Here is a 19464-nt window from a genome sequence, read left to right as displayed (position 1 = left end):
TTACTCTAGACACGTTGTTTCCTCTTATCTGGTTTTCTTACTCCTGACAGAAATGTGTCTGTAACCTCTACATATTATCTTTCAAGCCAGTGCTATCTCACTCCCCTACATAAAAACCTCTACTGTTTCCCCCAGTGCTTATAAGAAAAACCTAAACTCTCTCTCTCTATGTATATATATATATATGATTTATTTATTTTTATTGTTCTTTAAGTGAAAGTTTACAGTTCAAGTCAGTTTCTTATACAAAAATTTATACACACATTGCTATGTGACCCTAGCTGCTCTCCCTATAATGTGACAGACAGCACACTCCTCCTTTCCACACCAGATTTCCCATACCCATTCAACCAGCTCCTGTCCTTTTTTGCCTTCTCATCTCGCCTCAGGACAGGAGCTGCCCATTTAGTCTCGTGTATCTACTTGAGCTAAGAAGCACTCTCTTCCTGAGTATCATTTTATGTCTTATAAGTCCAGTCTAATCTGTCTGAAGAGTTGACTTCAGGAATGGGTTCTGGGCTAACGGAGAGTCTGGAGGCCATGTCTTCCGGGGTCCCTCCAGACTTAGACTATTAAATCTGGTTTTTTACTAGAGTTTGAGTTCTGCACCCCACTTTTATCCTGCTCCGTCAGGGACTCTCTGTTGTGTTCCCTGTCAGGGTGGTCATTGGTGGTAGCCAGGCACCATCTAGTTCTTCTGGTTTCAGGCTAAGGAGTCTCTGGTTTATGTGGCCCTTTCTGTCTCTTGGGCTAATACTTTCCTTGTGTCTTTGGTATTCTTCATTTTCCTTGCTCCAGGTGGGTTGGGACTAATTGACGTATCTTAGATGGCCACTCGCTAGCTTTTAAGACCTCAGACGCCACTCAACAAAGTGGGATGCAGAACATTTTCTACGGGTGCCAACCAAAAGGTCAGCAGTTCAAGTCCACCAGCTGCTCCTTCGAAATCCTATGGGTCAGTGCTACTCTGTCCTATAGAGTTGCCATGAGTTGGAATTGACTCGACAGCAATGTGTTTTGTTTTGTTTTGTTTTGTTTGGACTATATCAATAGGTTCCCTTGCTCCCTGTAGGATCTGGCCAAAATAGAGTTCTGGTAGATTGAGAAAGAGGTAGAAAGATTGAGGTCAGGATAATTATTCCCTCATCTCTCTCCCTGCAGGGATCCAGGCAGCCCTCTCTATATCACTTTCTTTTGCCAGGTTCCAGGTTTCCTTAAACCCTGCCCAAACTTGTTGCCATGGAGTAGATCCTGACTCATAGCGACCCTATAGGACAGAGTAGAGCTGCCCCATAGGGTTTCCAAGGCTGTAATCTTTTTATTATTATTATTATTATTATACTTTAGATGAAGGCTTACAGAGCAAACAAATTTCTCATTAAACAATTAATACACATATTGTTTTGTGACATTGGTTGCCAACTGTTGCCAACTGTCATGGTTTGAATTATGTCCCCAAAAAAATCTATCAATTTGGCTGGGCCATGATTCCCAGAATTGTGTGGTTGGCCTCCATTTTGTGATTGTAATTTTATGTTAAAGAGGATTAGGGTGGGATTGTAACATCACCCTTACCCAGGTCACATCCCTGATCCAATGTAAAGGCGTTTCCCTGGGGTGCGACCTGCACCACCTTTTATCTCTCTGATTCTGGAGCAAGAGATAAAAGGAAAGAGAAGCAAGCAGAGAATTGGGGACCTCATACCATGAAGAAACCAGTGCTGGGAGCAGAGCTCATCCTTTGGACTGGGGTCCCTGCTCAGAGAAGCTCCTAGTCCGGGGGAACACTGAAAAGAAGAAAGCTGACAGAGAAAGCCTTCCCCCGGAACTGACGCCCTGAATTTGGACTTTTAGCCTACTTTGACTGTGAGGAAATAAAATTCTCTTCATTAAAACCATCCACTTGTGGTATTTCTGTTATAGCAGCACTAGATGACTAAGACACCAACCCCATGACATGCCAACACTCTCCCCTTCTTGAACTTGGGTTCCTCATTACCAGCTTTCCTGTCCTCTTCTGCGTTCTCATCCTTGCCCCTGGGCTGTGTGCCCATTTAGTAAGGTTTTGTTTTATGGGCCTGTATAATCTGGCTGAAGGGTGAACCTCAAGAGTAACTTCATTACTGAGCTAAAAGGGTGTCTGGAGGCCATACTCTCAAGGTTTCTCCAATCTCTGTCAGGCCAGTAAGTCTAGTCTTTTTTTTGTGAGTTACAATTTTGTTCTACATTTTTCTCCAGCTCTGTCCAGGACCCTCTATTGTGATCCCTGTCAGAGCAGTCAGTGGTGGGAGCTAGGCACCGTCTAGTTGTGCTGGACTCAGTCTGGTGGAGGCTGTGGTAGTTGTGGTCCTTTCGTCCTTTGGACTAACCTTTCCCTTGTGTCTTTGGTTTTCTTCTTTCTCCCTTGCTCCAGAAGGGGTGGACCATTGCAGTATCTTAGATGGCCGCTCACAAGCTTGTAAGACCCCAGACCCAAGGCTGTAATCTTTACAGAAGCAGACTGCCACATCTTTCTCCTGCAGAGCAGCTGGTGAGTTCAAACGGCCGACCTTTCAGTTAGCAGCAGAGTGCTTAACCACTGTGCCACCAGGGCTCCTTATGGTAGCTATTTAAAACTCTTTGCTAACTGTCAGTACAAAACTCATCGAACTGTACAACTTTAAATGTGCAGTTTACTATATGTTAATTGTACCTCAATATTAAACTCGTTTCTGTTGATTCCAACTCATAGCAACCCTACAGGACAGAGCAGAACTGCCCCACAGGGTTTCCAAGGAGCAGCTGGTGGGTTCAAACTGCTGACCTTTTGGTCAGTAGCCAAGCTCTTAACCACTGCGCCACCAAAGCTGTCAAAACATACCCCCCAAAAATATATATATATACATATACTCACAAAACTATCCAGAAATTATCCAGAAAAAAAGATAATAGATACATCCACCACCCCCAAAATTTTCCTTATGCCCCTTAGAAATTGATTTAATATAAGAAATTAGATGTATATACCCTTTGGAAGGAAATCACTATGTGCAGCACGTGCTTAAGGGTGGGGAGTAATGCTCTACCTCCTGAGGAGAGACCATTCGTATAAATTATGTGAAATTTTTCCACAGAGATTTACGTACTCTCCCCCATTCATTTATTCAATCATTTATTTATATCAATATGGACTCGTGAAAATTTATTTTATACTTTGAGTTATACTCCAATACTACTTTATCTATTTTGTTACTCAGATTTTCTGGCTTTCTCCATTAGAGCTCTTTCAGTTGGCTTCTGTGTCCCTTTAACATGCCCCCATTCTGTTTTTTTTCTGACCACTTCTTTACTTTCTGGCCCTACGAGATGCTCCAGGCTAATCTTGTATATTCCTTGCCTCATTCCTATAATCAGACATTTCTCCTAGGAACTCTGATTTCTTTTATTGGAGAATGGCATTAGAAACCAAGATCTGGGCACTAGGTAGGCTTGTGGCTACTGGATGTAGTTGCTTCTAGGCCCTTTCAATTGACAGAACAAGGAAGTATATGTATATATACTAAACTGTGTATACACACATATCTATAAATATTTCTGTATGTATCCATCTGTATATATATTAAGGTAAATATGAGTTCATACTTCTGTCTCCAACCTTAATTTGGTACCACATGGATCATTCTAGCTTTCCCCTCTTGCTTGTCCTGTAATCTCCCATCCAACAGTGAGAAACCTGGTTCCTACCATCCACCATCCATTTACTTAACTGTTCAGTTCTAGTGTACATGTCGTTTTAGAATTCTTAACCTGTACTGCTGTGGGAAACAACTTAACCAACCAGAGTACAGTGCTTATGTATAGCTCCTTTTGCCTTGCATCATTTAGTCTCCACTCATTTGCAAAGTTACTTAGGTCAGCACCTTTTCTCCCACCCGCTTCAGTGAAGTTTTTTCATATATTAATAGTTTATTTTATCAAAGTCTGCATTCCATCCTGAGGTCCCTAACCACCTCAATGACTTTTTTAATTTGCATAGGTTAAAGTTTATCCTTTGTGCTATGAAGTCCTATGGGTTTTGACAAATGCATGTATCCACCATTACAGTATCATATAAAATAGTTTCACTGCCCTAAAAATTCCCCTCTGCTTCACCTATTCAACCCTCCCTCCTTTCCAAACCCTTGATGGTCACTGATATACTTACTGTCTCTATAGTTTTGCCTTTTCCAGAATGTCACACAAATGGAATCATATAGTATGTAGTATTTTTACACTGGCTTCTTTCACTTAGCAAGAATACATTTAAGATTCATTCATGTTTTGGTCTGGTTTTCACCTTTTGAAGGATATCTTGGTTGCTTCCAGTTTTCAGTGATGATGAATACAGCTGCTATAAACATTTATGTGCAGGTTTTGATGTGGACATAAGTTTTCAAATCAGTTGAGTAAATACCTAGGAGCACAAGACACACATTTTTAAAACAGTTACTCTGTATTAAAATGTTTAACTTAGAATTTTTAAAGCAAGAGCCAATAAAGATAGAATTTTTCCTAACTGTATTATCACTACTACCCCTGTCCACATTTGAAAAAACTGAATAGCAATTTAATTCTCTTCAGTGGTTCCTGCATCTCTGACTACTGCTGACAATTGCCTCACTAAGACCTAATGTATGTATTTTTCTGTTCAGCTCTCACCCCTTCCACATCCAAACCTCAGCAGGTATCCAGTTTCTAGCCTATCAAGTTGCTAAAAATGGTGGGGTTTGAGGTATTCCTAGGACCATTTGGTATCTCTAATATTACCATCCTGGGTTAGTTCATTTTCCTGGGGTACCTGAGAAATGGCTTCATGTTTCAATTCTTTCTGGAAAGTCTCCAGTGTTTTGTCTTGAGCTAATTGGACCAACTAGGAGGTCCCCAAAACCATCCTCAGGTTTGATAATTCACTAGAAAGACTCATAGAATTTACTGAAAGCTGTTATACTAATAGTTACAGTTTATTACTGGGAAACAATAGAGGTTAAAATCAGCCAGGGGAAGAAGCGCAGAAATCAGATTCCAGGAGAGGTACCAAATGTGGAGCTTCTGTTGTCCTATCCCTGAGGAGTCATAGATGCGTTACTCTCCTGGAATCCATGTATGAAAATATGCACAACCGAGGAAGCTCACCCAAGACTTTAGTGTTCAAAGTTTTTATTGGGACTGGATCACATACTTGCCTGCATGGCTGACCTTTAGCATCCAGACCCTCCTGCAAATTGGGCTAATACCTTTAGTCTCTAGTTTCTCCTGGAGGCAAAATTGATACCATGTGGCCATCATAAATCACATTATTAGACTGTCTAGTGGCTAAAACCCCCACGAAAACAGAGACTGCTATCAGGTGTGACATGCCAAGTGCCTAGAGATCACCTCCTAGTAGCCGAAAGCAAAGTCCAGATCTTTCTTTCAGGTAAGGTTAATTTTTTAGTACAAAGATGTTGACGTGATTTTTAACTGTTTACTGCTAGCTGGGTGAAGTGAAGTTCAATTTCCCAGGAACATTCTCCAGCAGGGCAGACTTCAGAGCTGTATGAGGCCCGCTCCTTCTTATAAGCAAGTTTCTCATACTCCTGCTGTACTGTTAGTGCTCTTTCAACTCACATCTACAGCTTATTGGGGGATTTTTCTATGCCCAGCCAACTGAGGAAGAAAAAACTCTAGCCTGATTTACAAATGGTTTTGCGTGATATGCTGACACCAACTGAAAGTGGACTTCTGTGGCAATGCAATCTCGTTCAGGGATAGCTCTGAAGGACAGTGGAGAAGGGAAATCTTTCCAAGGGGTAGAATCTTGAAAGTTACTTCTTTTTTTCCACTTTGTTTGGGAGGAGAAATAGCTTGAGTCAAGGATCTATACCACATCATAGGCTTTGACCAGATGATATGATCCATTCTGGGAAGGAATAAGAATAGAGAATTGATGACAAGGAAGGGAAATAAAGAGGGATGTTCCAGAAAATGTGTGAAAAGATTTGTTTCATGTGAATGCTTATGAAAAGTCCTCCTGTAGGGGAGGTTTTCAATAATAAGATGGAAAAAAAGACCTAACCTGTGCTAGTCAGTCTTCGCCCAGCCTCTCTGGTGATTGTTCAATAGAAACTTAAGCAAAATGTCCATGTTGGTGTAACCTGACCCTACGAATGCCAGTAAATTTCCATTAGTCCTTAAACTAGCCCAAGCCAGATCTCGCCTGTCCTGCATGCACAGAAGGGCCAGCTGTGATGACTAATTGACTTCAACAGAGGCAACAGGTGGAATGAATCAGAAGGAAAATCATCACTTGGACCCTATTCCGAAGTGAGAGGTCTGACAAGAACCACGTTGCCGCCTAGTTCCTGGCCACCTTCTAGAATTTTCCCTCTGCAGTACACCTGTGCGGCCGCCATCTTGCTGCCCAAATCACATATAAGCCCTGCTTCCCCACAGCTTGGTGAGCCAGATCTGAGAAACTTCCTGCCAGCTCCTTGCTCTTCGCATTGCAATAAAGTTACTTTCTCTTTCTCAAAGACCAGTGTCCAGATAATTGGCAACTCTGAGCCCACCGGACAAGACCCACCTTCCCGAGTTCAGTAAGGTAGGAAGAGAGAGGCTTCACACAGGCTCGACAATATGGACTTCCCCTCACTAAAGCTGACCTGGCTACCACTACTGCTGAGTGCTCAAATTATTACCATTATCAATCAACTCTGGAGTTCTAATACATTCTCTAGGTTGACTGCTCACCCACTTAGCAGTCTATTAATTACATGGGCTCCAGTGATGAAAATTGTTGTTTCCTAATATCTGTTCTCTTCCCCTTCCGAAAGTATAGAATTGTTAGTTCGGCATAGAGCCATGCAGAATAAAGACTTTGCAATTAGGTATGAACATGTGACTTAATTTTGGCCAATGGACTAGAAACAGAAGTGCTTCTGGAAATCTTAAGACATAGCATGTGTTCATTCTTTGTTCTCTTATCTCTTTTGTTCCTTCCTCCATTCTGGTGACTAGAACCCATTTGCCACATCTTAGACCATGAGTTTAGGTAATGCTTAGTGGACCAATGAGACAGATGAAGCCTGGATTCTTTACACCGTAGAGTGACAAATTAGACCTGGACTGCTTCCTGGCCTTTTGGAAGGCTTCATGCTACTAGGTCATAGGAGAAGAAGGTGGCTTTTGTGTTTACTAGGATGAGTGATACTAACTATCCAAAGCAAATAGTACTGCTGCTACATAATACAAATGCTGAGGAGCATGGATGGAACTCAGGGGATTCCTAATACAGCTATATCCAGTATAATCAAAGACCATACATGGAATATCAAACGGGAGTCATGTCCCTCATAAATGCAGGTCTGTATCACTCCGATGGGTAAATAACCCTGGCTAGTTGAAGGTAAAGGTAACTTGAAATGTATGTGGAAAAGAACACATAAATATTTAATATGACTTCATGACTAGTTACAAAAATAGCAACTGGAGCATCACCCTTCATTTTCTTTCTTGCTGTGTTATATGCGTATTTAAATATTTTAAATTCTTTTTTTTCTAACCTTCCTCCATTATTTTATTCAGGGTGTGTTTGTTGGTGATGAACTCTACAATTTAGATTAAAAATATCAAAAAGGGATCATGACAGGATTAGAGGAGGAACACATATCATACAGAGACCTGCATTTAGAGCTTGATGCATAACTGTTGAGACTTTTGACTAATCTGTTTTAGAAAGGGAGAGATTACATTTTCAAGTGTATGATGAACACTTACATTATCTTCCAAAAAGCCCAAATCAAACCCATTGCCGTCGAGTCGACTACGACGTATAGTGACCCTATAGGACAGAGTAGAACCACTCCATAGGGTTTCCAAGGCTGTAAATCTTTTATGGAAGCAGACTGCCACATCTTTCTCCTGTGGAGCTGCTGGTGGGTTTGAACTGTTGACTTTTCAGCAGCAACTGAGCACTTAACCACTGTACCACCAGGGCTCCTCCACCTTATGAAGCAGAGTAAATTTCTCAAAACAAACTGAAAATAACTGAGGTTTACTTTTCCAGCCTCTTTTGCAGTTAGGACATGGGTAATTGACCTAAACTCTGTTGACCGGATGACATCAATCCCAGACTTGGAATTGGAAACTAGTGACACAGAGCCAGGAACCACTCAGACTCCATTCTGATGAGAGTGGAGGCAACCACATCAGTTTTCAGAAACAGTGGTTTTACTGATTTTAAATCATTGCCTAGTGTCCCAAGTTATTTGTCTTGGCAGAACAAGTTGTGTCTGTGCCCAGTGGTAACATTAGCAGTGTCTTAATTGGAGCAGCTCTAAAGATATTTTGAGCCTTGTTCCTGGCTTCATAGCCTGAGTCTGATTCTCTAGTACTCCTGGAGACTGTGTGAGTTCCCCAACTAAGAGATCTCTTTTGTGCTTAAATTAGCCAAAGTCCTCTCTCCCAAGTTGAGGACACATCTATCTGTCTGCCTATATTATACATTCCTACTTGAATGTTCACTCCTCCATCTCTACCATGGTTTGTTTTTTCAGTTAATGGCATCACCATCTACCCAGTTGCTCAAATCAGAAACCTGGGAGCTATTCTAGTCCAGTTCTCACTTCCTCAGTCCCAATACCCAATCACTTACCTACTCTTGTCAATTCTAACTTACAAGTATTTCTTGAACCTGTCAGTTTTTCTCCATCTCCACAGTTACCTTAGGTTAGGCCACATTTTATCTTGGATTAGTGCAACAGCCTCAAGTAATTTCTCTGTGTAGAGTATTGCACCAGCCCAGGGTGAAGCCAGATTAATTTTATTTCACTGCTTAAAACTTGGCCATGACTGCCTATACATAGTCCTACAGGTAAAAATTCAAATCCTTGGTTTCTCCATCTTGCTCTTGTTTACATCTCTCCTTCCATATGGAACCACTGTATTACTGCTCGATGACACAGCAAGCTGGACTTCTTTCATGTTCTTAATCTCTGATATTTGCAGGTGTTTGTTGACTGTTTAGAATGCTCTTCTCCTTCCTCTCCTTGTTGTCTGATTAACTTAGTCTTTGAAATGTCACTTCCTTAAAGATAGCTTTCTGATCCCATTAGTCTGGATTATAATGCTGTTATTTTGTCCATTAAAAGTCATGATAATTACATTTCATTATGGATTGCATCTTTAGTAGACATGGAGACTTAGTGTGAACACATTTCTAAGATTGAATTAAACCTGTGTGCTAATTAAGATGTAAAGAAAGATAAGCACGAGAAAACGTCTACATTCTTCGCAGATAATGCTGTTAAAAGAGAATAATGTGATGCAAGGAGGATGAGGAAAGGGGTTATTCTTTCAGAGTCAGAGTTTTCCAGTGTTAATGGCCTTCAACAGCTAAATCAACTGGGATACCATGGTCAGCTTGTGAAGGAGTTTGCTGATTCTATGTATTTACATATATTGCTGTGTAAGCATATATATGTAAACATACTATTTATATATTGCATGTTAATGTATACTACTCTTTTAATTATATTCACATTGCTGTGTTAAGTATATATTTTGCTTTTAAAGTTTCTTCAGGTACCAGGTAGCAATATGTCCAACTCCTAGAGCTGAATCATAATTAGTCCAAACCAATCATGGTGACCCTATTCCTATTTGCCAATGACCGATTTGTTGTTGTGTGCCATTGAGTCAATTCTGACTCACAGTGACCGTATAGGACAGAGTAGAACTGCCCCATAGGGTTTCCAAGGAGCGGCTGGTGGATTCCAACTGCGGACCTCTTGGTTAGCAGCCTGAGCTCTTAACCACTTTGCCACCAGGGCTCCATGACGGATTTAAAGATGGAAAAATGACCAGTTCTGGTCAGTGAGATATCAAGGGAAGTTGGCTGGATCTGGGGGAGTTAGAAAGAAACTAGGACTAGTTGACCTTATTTGAGCCCTGGGTCAAGCCAGTTTAGTTTATTTTTTAATTTGTTTCTTGTAATCCAATGACTGAATGCATGAGTGCAGTCTTAATAACATTTGAAGACTATGTGACACAAAATGTTCTATAATTTTTCCATGTATTGTCTCATTAAATCATCACAATAATCTTCTGAGTTTGCTACTCTTATTATCTCTTGCTCATAGAGTTAATACATTTCAGTGCTGAGATTTGAATTCAGGAACTCTGCCTTCAGAGTCAGAGTTTCTCAAAGGCATCTTAAATTCATCATATTCATCTTTTCCCTACCATCTGCCTCTCCTCCAATGTCTTCCATTTCAGTTAATGACATTACTATCCACCAGTCACTAGTGTTAGAAACTTCATTCACTTTTGACTCCGTTAGTCTCCAAATCTAAGTGTGTCATCAGTTTGGTCAATCTTGCCATCAGAATACTTTTGAAATACTTTTCAGTTCCCACTGCTTCTGTTTATTTAGACTTTCACTATCTAGACTCTGGCTCTGAGTGCTGGATGGCAAATCACTGCACTCCTTCTTTTAAGACCTGATGCCAATTTCACAGTTTTTTCAACATATTGCATAGACAAACACTATTAATCCATCAGGTTGACACACGTGGTGAAATCCATTTGCCATAGGTGGGTCTTGGATTGGGTGTTTCCAAATTGATTGCCTTGCTTACACTCCTTCCCTGCTCCATCCAACTGTCCCTTTGCTACTGGTTAATTTTTTAAATAGACTACCTTTACCTTTGAAAACATTGCTTCCTTTTACCAGAATAAATTTCAAATATATATCATTCAACATATTATTCAAGGAATATTTACTGAGCATCTACCATTGGCAAAGGTACTACTTCAGGCATAGGCAGTAACAGTGGTGAACAAGTCATTCAAGACTGGTCATAATTTGGCACAACTAGATCATTGTCTTCATTTTACATAATTTGTCTTACATATTCTATGCTCCAGTTAAAAAAAAAAAAGACTACTTTGCTAAACCTGCAATTTACTTTAATGCCTTTAAGTCTCTGTTTATCCTGTTGTTCGGCCGATATGATTGTCAGGTATGAATGAACTGTTGTCTTTTACAGTACACAGTCTATAAATCATGAGACTATAATTCATTAATGATAATACAGTACTTGTTTGATTTTGCCTTAGCTTGACAACCTGCAATGAAATAAGTAGCAATGAAATAAGTAGGCTTAGCTTATCCTGAAGATTTCTATAAGGTTTCTGCTGATGTTCATTCTCCGCTGGGAGTTACCTTTGCATAGCACTTGAAGTTTACAGATGCTTTCTTATACATAATCCCATTTTAATTCTAACCTCACAACAACCCCAGAATGCATAAGATTTGGCAAGTAATAACAGAACTGGGTTCCAAATCCATGCTGATTCAAAGTCTCATATACTTTACCTTTATATCTTGCCTCCCTTTCTCGTCTCCCTTCTAGTCACATCACTGTCCACTTACCTTATTACTTTGATATTCACTACTGTCTCTCCTCTTTGCATAATCTTTGTTTTCAGATTGTCTTCAGATTATCTTCACTTACGGTAATTTAAATTTCATGATTACATAAGCAATACATGTAGTTCATTTCTGAAAAGACAGAAATTGCAGAAAAGAACACTGAAACAAAATAATTTCTTTACCCACATATTAACATGTTGGTGCATATAATTCCAGTTCTATTTTCTGTGTGCATATATATTGATAAATATCCATCCTGTGTTTATTTTGTAGTCAGATTTTTTTCCTTTAACACATTCTGCATATTGCTCTGTGATCAGTGTTTTGTGGTTGTTGTTAGCTGCTGTCGAGTCAGCCCCCGGCTCATGGTGACCCTATTAACAATGGAAACACTGCCTGGTCCTGAACCAGGTCCTGCACCATCCCCATGATTGGTTGCAGATTAGACCGTTGGATCCATTGGTTTTCATTGGCTGATTTTCAAAAGTAGATTACCAAGCCTTTTTTTCTAGTCCATCCTTAGTCTGGAAACTCTTCTGAAACCTGTTCAGCATCATAGTAACACGCAAGGCTCCACTGTCAGATCGGTGGTGGCTGCACATAAGGTGCATTGTCCAGAATCCAACTCGCATTTCCCACACACGTGGGAATTCTAACACTGAACTGTGATTTTCAATGACCTTATGATATAGATTCCATTGGGTAAATATGCCATTAAAATTTTTATTATTTTTTTAGATCCGGACCAGATGTGCTTAGACTTATAATTACCACTGTTCATATAAAATAAGTTTCTTTATTAAAATTTATTCAGGCCTTCAGCTTTTCTTTAGTTACTTTAATCAGCGATCAGTCTCCAATTCTTTGTTGACTTCTGCGTTAACAGTTCTTCACTTCTGAGAGCTCAATATCAAGAAGTTACTAAAATAGAGCAAATCTTTAAGGCTTAAGATTCTTAAAATAATGGCTATTTTCTTTATAATAAAGTACAGCACACAGATTACGTGAAGTAAGGTTTTCACATTATTATTGTTGTTAGGTGCTGTCAAATCAGTTAAGAATCACAGCGACCCTATGTACAAACAGAACAAAATACTGCCAGGCCCTATGCCATCCTCATAATCGTTGCTATGTTTGAGCCCATTCTTGCAGCCACTGTGTCAATCCATCTCATTGAGGGTCTTTCTCTTTTCCACTGACCCTCTACTTTAGCAAGCATGTCCTTCTCTAGGGACTGATCCATCCTGATAACATGTCCAAAATAAGCAAGACAAAGTATCACCATCCACGCTTCTAAGAAGAGTTCTGGCTGTACTTCTTCCAAGACAGATTTTTCTTCTGGCAGCCCATGGTATATTCAATATTCTTCACCAGCATCATAATTCAAATGCATCAATTCTTCTTTGGTTTTCCTTATTCACTGTCCAGCTTTCACATGTACATGAAGCGTTTGAAAATACCATGGCTTGGGTCAGGTGCACCTTAGTCCTCAAGCTGACATCTTTGCTTTTTAACACTTGAAAGAGGTCTTTTGCAGCAGATTTGCCCAACGCAATACATTTTTTGATTTCTTGAATGCTGCTTCCATGGGCGTTGATTGTGGATCCAAGTAAAATGAAAGCCTTGACAACTTCAATCTTTTCTCCGTTTATCACGATCTTGCTTATTGGTCCAGTTGCGAGGATTTTTGTTTTATGTTGAGACGTAATCCATACTGAAGGCCGCAGTCTTTGACCTTCGTCAGTGTAAACGCTTCAAGTACTCTTCACTTTCAGCAAGCAAGGTTGTGTCATCTGCACACTGGAGGTTGTAAATGAGTCTTTCTCCAATCCTGATCCACATTCTTCTTTATATAGTCTAGCTTCTCAGATTATTTGCTCAGCATACAGATTGGGTAAGTATGGTGAAAAGATTCACATTATTAGTAGTGATTATATTCACTGCACTTTTTTTCAATGCAAAGTTCAATCTATATCAAAATAAAGGATAACTAAGCTTATACATAGTTAAGAAATGGTCCTCTTTTACCTTTGAAATTTAAAATTTACCTTCAATATATCCCAGCCACCACCATTCATCTGTCAGTTTGTTGTACTGTGGTTGCTTGTGTGTTGCTGTGATGATGGAAACTATGCCACTGGTATCTCAAATACCAACAGGGTCATCCATGGTGACCAGGTTTCAGCAGAGCTTCCAGACTAAGACAGACTAGGAAGGAGGACTTGGCAGTCTACTTCTGAAAAAATTGGCCAGTGAAAACCGCATGAATAGCAGCATGTCTATTGTCTGATATAGTGCTGGAAGGTGACCTCTCAGGTTGGAAGGCACTCAAAATACAACTGGGGAAGAGCTGCCTCCTCAAAGTACAGTCAACCTTAATGACTTGGATGGAGTCAAGCTTTCAGGACCTTCATTTGCTAATGTGGCTGACTCAAAATGAGAAGAAACAGCTGCAAACACCCATTAACAACCTGCAATATGCAGATGACACAACCTTGCTTGGTGAAAGTGAAGAGAACTTGAAGCACTTACTGGTGAAGAGCGAAGAGTATAGTCTTCAGTATGGACTGCACCTCAACATAAAGAAAACAAAAATCCTTATAAATGGACTAATAAGCAACATCATGATAAATGGAGAAAATACTGAAGTTGTCAAGGATTTCATTTTACTTGGATCCACAATCAATGCCCATGGAAGCAGCAGTCAAGAAATCAAATGACATAATACATTGGGCAGATGTGTTGCAAAAGGCCTCTTTAAAAAAGTGTTAAAAAGCAAAGATGCTACTTTGAGGACTAAGGTGCACCTGATCCAAGCCACCAAGAATTTTCAATCACCTCATATGCACGCGAATGCTGGACAATGAATAAGGAAGATCGAGGAAGAACTGATGCCTTTGAATTATGGTGTTGTCGAAGAATACTGGATATACCATGGACTGCCAGAAGAAGAAACAAATCTGTCTTGGAAGACATACAGTCACAATGCTCCTTAGAGACGAGGATGGCGAGACTTTGTCTCACGTACTTTGGACATGTTATCAGGAGGGACCAGTCCCTGGAGAAGGACATCATGCTTCGTAAAGTAGAGGGTCAGCAGAAAAGCGGAGGATCCTCATTGAGATGGATTGACACAGTGGCTGCAACAATGAGCTTAAACATAGCAACGACTGTGAGGATGGCACAGGACTGGGCAGTGTTTTGTTCTGTTGTACACAGGGTTGCTATGAGTCAGGATCAACTTGACAGCACCTAGCAACAACAAAAACAACAATACATCGAACCATCAATCAACACAAATTTATGAGCACATGTGCACTGACATGACAAGGGACAGTGGTCATAATTAATGAAACTGGGAATTTGTAACTACTGTTACAATGATGCATATCACAAAGAGTAGAGAAAAAATTCAAAGAACATTTCAGAATTACAGCTGACATGAAAAGAGTCTAAACCTGGGGTTGGCAAACTATGCCAGAGGCCTGTTTTTGTAGGGCCTGAACTAAGAATGTTTCTTACATTTTTAAAGGTTTGCAAAATTAAGTATAAATATATATATATATATATGTGACAATCTGTGGCCTAAAAGCCTAAAATATTTATTTTCTGGCCCTTTACAGAAAAGGACTGCCAACTGATGGTTGAAACTACAGGAACATAACAAAATACACTTGGAAGAAAAGATAAGGTATTTAAAAAAGTGTATGTAATTATAAAATAGTGCATATAAATAGAACAAGTAACCACCTCTTTACTCCCCCTTCAGGTTAGCTTAAAGAAGTGGCAAATATAAGCAAAACCTGGTTTTTGTTTTTTCTCAGAAGAGTTGTGGATTAAAACAAAGAATCACAATTAAAAAAGCAGCTCAGTATATTAGAAAATTAGTCAGTGATAAGAACTGAAAAAGAATGAACATAGTTTACATTTTAATAATGTGATCATTGAGCAAACTACAACATAGAATCATAGAGTTTAGAGCAGGATGGGACCTTAAGAAACATCTAGTTCAGCCCTTACATTTTACAGATGAGAAAACTGAGGTCCAGACCAGGTAAGTGGCTTGCCAAGGTCACACAGCTAACCTGTAAAGCTGGTACTATAACCCAGGTCTGTTGTTAGGATGAAAGTGATATGTCAATATTATAATATATACTTTTTGATTTTAATATATATGAAAATTGGAAAAACATGACACCTCTTACACATCTACAGAAATAAATCCTTTTATTTTATAACATTCCTTTTCTTTTTTAAAGATGCATACAGTACTTGTAGCTCAAGAATTCTGAGAAAATCTATAGAAGACCTGGCACTATTTTTGAGAATTACACAAATGGCCAGCAAAATAACACCTTTAAAAATGTTGTGACATATAGAAATAAAATTTAGTGTTTGCACACAAAAATAGGGAAGTTACATTCAATGTTTTCTTAAACTTGCATTTAAAATGTTTAAAAGTTTCCTAAAACTTTGGTCATCATGCTTTATTATAACTCGCTAAATTTCACGATTATATAGATGATTAAACCTAAAAGGTAAGCAAATATATCACATTAACACAGGAGCAAAAGCAAGCTAATACTGAACAATCATATTAGCAGAATGATTTCAGAAATACATGTTTTTCCACAAATAACACACAAAACTTAGTTTGTGATAACATAGTTCAATGACTTTTCTTCCACTTCATAAAATAAGGCTGAGTAATGAGACATAGCAGAACATGATTACATAATAAAAAGTATATTTTTAATTACAAATCTAATTGTACATATAGGGTAACAATTTGCAGTTTCTATAGAACAGTGCAAATGAGCAGGACTTTTTTCAAAAATATTAAACTTGGATTATTTTCATGTGACCTCAGATTTCATGAATATTAGGTTATATTAATTATTTTAGGTTTTTGTGTGATGGGTGCAAGTGGTAGGATTGATACAGGACAGATATATACTCACAGGCTAAAAATAAAAATAGTCATTTACTTAATTTACTGGATGAGAAGTGCAGGCACTGAAAATGTTAACTTTAAAAGTGTTCCGTTTGTCACCATGTAAACTGTTTTGTTCATCATACTGTATTTCAGAGTAAGATTTATAATTCATTTTAAATTGTCATATCAAGCAGTTCTTCTAAACTCTTTTTGATATGTGGTGGCTGAGATGCAGCCTGATTTAACAAATTCTGACCCATCTGTGCAAAAAGTGCTTTCGATAATTTAGCTGTGGCTGTTCGTATATTTCCTCCAGCTCCAGGCAGAGAGCCACTATTTGTCATGTTCCCTAAGAGGTGCCACAAAACAACCAACACTTTCTGTTCTGTGGCATGGGGCTTCCTTTGATAAAGTTCCATAACAATATCTGAAATACAAAAACATGGTAAACAGTCAGTTTGTTTGTTTTTTTAAATAATACAAGTTCTGCTAATTAAAAAACACCTACAATTTACTAAGGAGTCCTGGTGGCACAATGGTTAAATCACTCAGATGCTAATCGAAAGGTCTGTAATTCAAACCCACCAGTGGCTCTGAAGGAGAAAAGTCCTGGCAATCTGTTCCTGTAAAGATTACAGTACAGAAAACCCTATGAGGCAGTTCTACTCTGTCCTACAGGGTTACTATGAGTTGGAATCTACCCGACAGCACACAACAACAACAAAATTTCCTAAGCTTCTTCTCAATGCCATTTGTCCTAAAATATTCGGCACTTAAAGAAAAGTAAAGAAACAAGAGGTCAGAAACTGTCCTCCTAGGACTGCAATCTTCCAGCATGAGAATTCCATACGTAATGATTAGTTTAGGGAAAAGTAGCAAAGACAGAAATCGAAGCCCAAATTCACCTTGATGTTTTCCAAATGTTGTTAAATAAAAATTTATACATTTTAAACACAGAGACCTTTTAGGAAACACATATTTTGAAACAGCAGTTTTCTATGAACACCGATACTTGCTTTTAATGTCTTTGTATTTTTCCCGGTATTATTTCTACTAATAGGAAGCCTGAACACTTACTAGAAAAAAACATAATTTTTTTTTGAAGAAAATTTTTGGGATAAAATCTCAAAAGGTTCTCTTGTGGATGGTTATACAATTTATTTCTACTTCATAAGTAATGATATGGATTAGTAGCTATCCTAAAATAAGATTCAAAGGACATCAATTTATCATTAGTTCATAAGATATTTCTTTAAAAATTATAATTAAAAATATTTACCAGCAAGCTTTTCAGTCATATCCTGTTTTGCTTTTCCATTTAAAAACTGAGCTTTTGTGCAAAATGGCTGTAGAAGTAAGTAATTGTCTAAACAAAAAAGATAAGACAGAGATATGTTTAGAGTTATGAGAAATCTTAGTTATTTTCAGTTACACAGCATTAAAAGGAAAAATCTTTCATTTTTGGAATACAAATGTGTTAAAAACTTTAAAAATCTACATAGTTATTCATAATTTAAAATTCTCTATAAATAAAACAGTAATATTCTTATAGCAAATGAGAAATAAAAATACCTCTCAGAGCATTAAATATTAAAGTAGCTATCATATGGTATAAAAAAGACAAAAAGAATTGCCCATCTCTTGGGTATCTTATTCCAAATGATAGTATAGGTTTATCAAAAAACAGAAAAAGAATTGCTTTTTTTGGACATCTTTCACCTTGATTGATTTTTTTAACTTTTAATTCTGAAATAATTATAGATTCACAGGAAATTGCAAAGATAGTACAGAGAAGTTCCATGTACCCTTTTCCTCTAATGGTTACATCTTACATAATTATAGTATAATACTGAAATCAGGAATTTGACATGGGTATAATGTGTGGTTATAGTTCTAGGTCATTTTTATCACATAAATATGTACACAGTGTATAGATTTGTGTAACCACCACTGTAATCAAGAAATAGAGCTACTCCATAATCACAAATACCTCGTTTGTGCTACCACTATCGCTTCCCCACCATCCCTAATCCCTGGCAACCACTAATCTGCTTCCTATCTCTATAATTTTGTCATTTCGAGAACGAAGTCCTACAGTATGTGACTTTTTGAGATTGACTGTTTTCACTCAGCATAATGCCCTTGCGAGCCATTTAAATTGTTTTGTGTATCAATAGTTTGTTCCTATTTATCGCTGAGTAGTATTCCATGGTATGGATGTACCACAGTTTGTTTAACCATTCAACTGCTGCGTATATCTATGTTGTTACCAGTTATTGGCTATGTTCAAAAGCTGTTATAAACAGTGTGAATATAAGTTTCCACTTTTCTGGAATAAATGCCCAGGAGTACAACTGATGGATTATATAATAAGTTTAGTTAATTTTAAGAAACTGCCGAACTATTTTCCAGAGTGGCTATATCATTTCACATTCTTACCAACAATGTATGAGAGATCCAGTTTCTCTACATCCTTTTCAGAATTTGGTATTGTCACTTTTTTATTTTAGCTCTTCTAATAGGTACATGGAGCCCTGGTGGCACAGTGGTTAAGTGTTCGACTGCTAACCAAAAGGTAGGCAGTTTGAACCCACCAGCTGCTCCTTGGAAACCTTAAGGGGCAGTTCTACTCTGTCCTAGAGGGTCACAATGAGTCAGAAGCAGCTGGATGGTAACGAGTTTTTTTTTTTTTTTTTAATAGGTATGTAGTGAGCATGGTCTTAATTTGCATTTGCATTTCCCTAATGGCTAGTGATGTTGAACATTTTTTCATGTGTTATCTGCCATTAATATATCCTTTCGGGTGAAATGTTTCCTTGTCTTTTGCCCATTTCTAAATGCGCATTTTGTACTTTTAAAGTTGAGTTTTGAGAGTTCTTTACATATTCTAGATATGAGTCCTTTGTCAGATATGTGGTTTGCAAATATTTTCTCCCAGTCTGTAGCTTATCTTTAATCTGATTAACAGGATCCTTCGAAGGGCAATCTTTTTTTTTTTAATTGTACTTCAGGTGAAGGCTTACAGAACAAATAGTTTCTCATGAAACAGTAGTACACATATTGTTTTATGACATTGGTTAACAACCCCACAACATGT

The 19464-nt window shown here is 38.3% G+C and overlaps 1 protein-coding gene across 2 annotated transcripts in view; it reads right to left on the bottom strand.

The window, feature by feature from the left end:
* Positions 1-15017: 15017 nt before the first annotated feature.
* Positions 15018-19464, bottom strand: part of TOGARAM1 (TOG array regulator of axonemal microtubules 1) — a 97963-nt gene continuing 93516 nt past the window's right edge. Inside the window, exons 21-22 of one of the 2 annotated variants that reach the window (XM_023741982.1) lie at positions 17647-17733; positions 15018-16794 (exon numbers count right to left, since the gene is read on the bottom strand). In XM_023741982.1, coding sequence (XP_023597750.1) covers positions 16541-16794; positions 17647-17733 — 341 coding nt within the window. In that variant the 3' untranslated portion in view covers positions 15018-16540. The remainder of the gene's footprint in view (positions 16795-17646; positions 17734-19464) is intronic. The other variant, XM_023741983.1, reaches the window with a different exon arrangement.

Source organism: Trichechus manatus, unplaced genomic scaffold, assembly GCF_000243295.1.
Source record: "Trichechus manatus latirostris isolate Lorelei unplaced genomic scaffold, TriManLat1.0 scaffold00196, whole genome shotgun sequence".
Classification (NCBI taxonomy): domain Eukaryota; kingdom Metazoa; phylum Chordata; class Mammalia; order Sirenia; family Trichechidae; genus Trichechus; species Trichechus manatus.
This window is presented reverse-complemented; position numbering and strand designations above follow the sequence as displayed.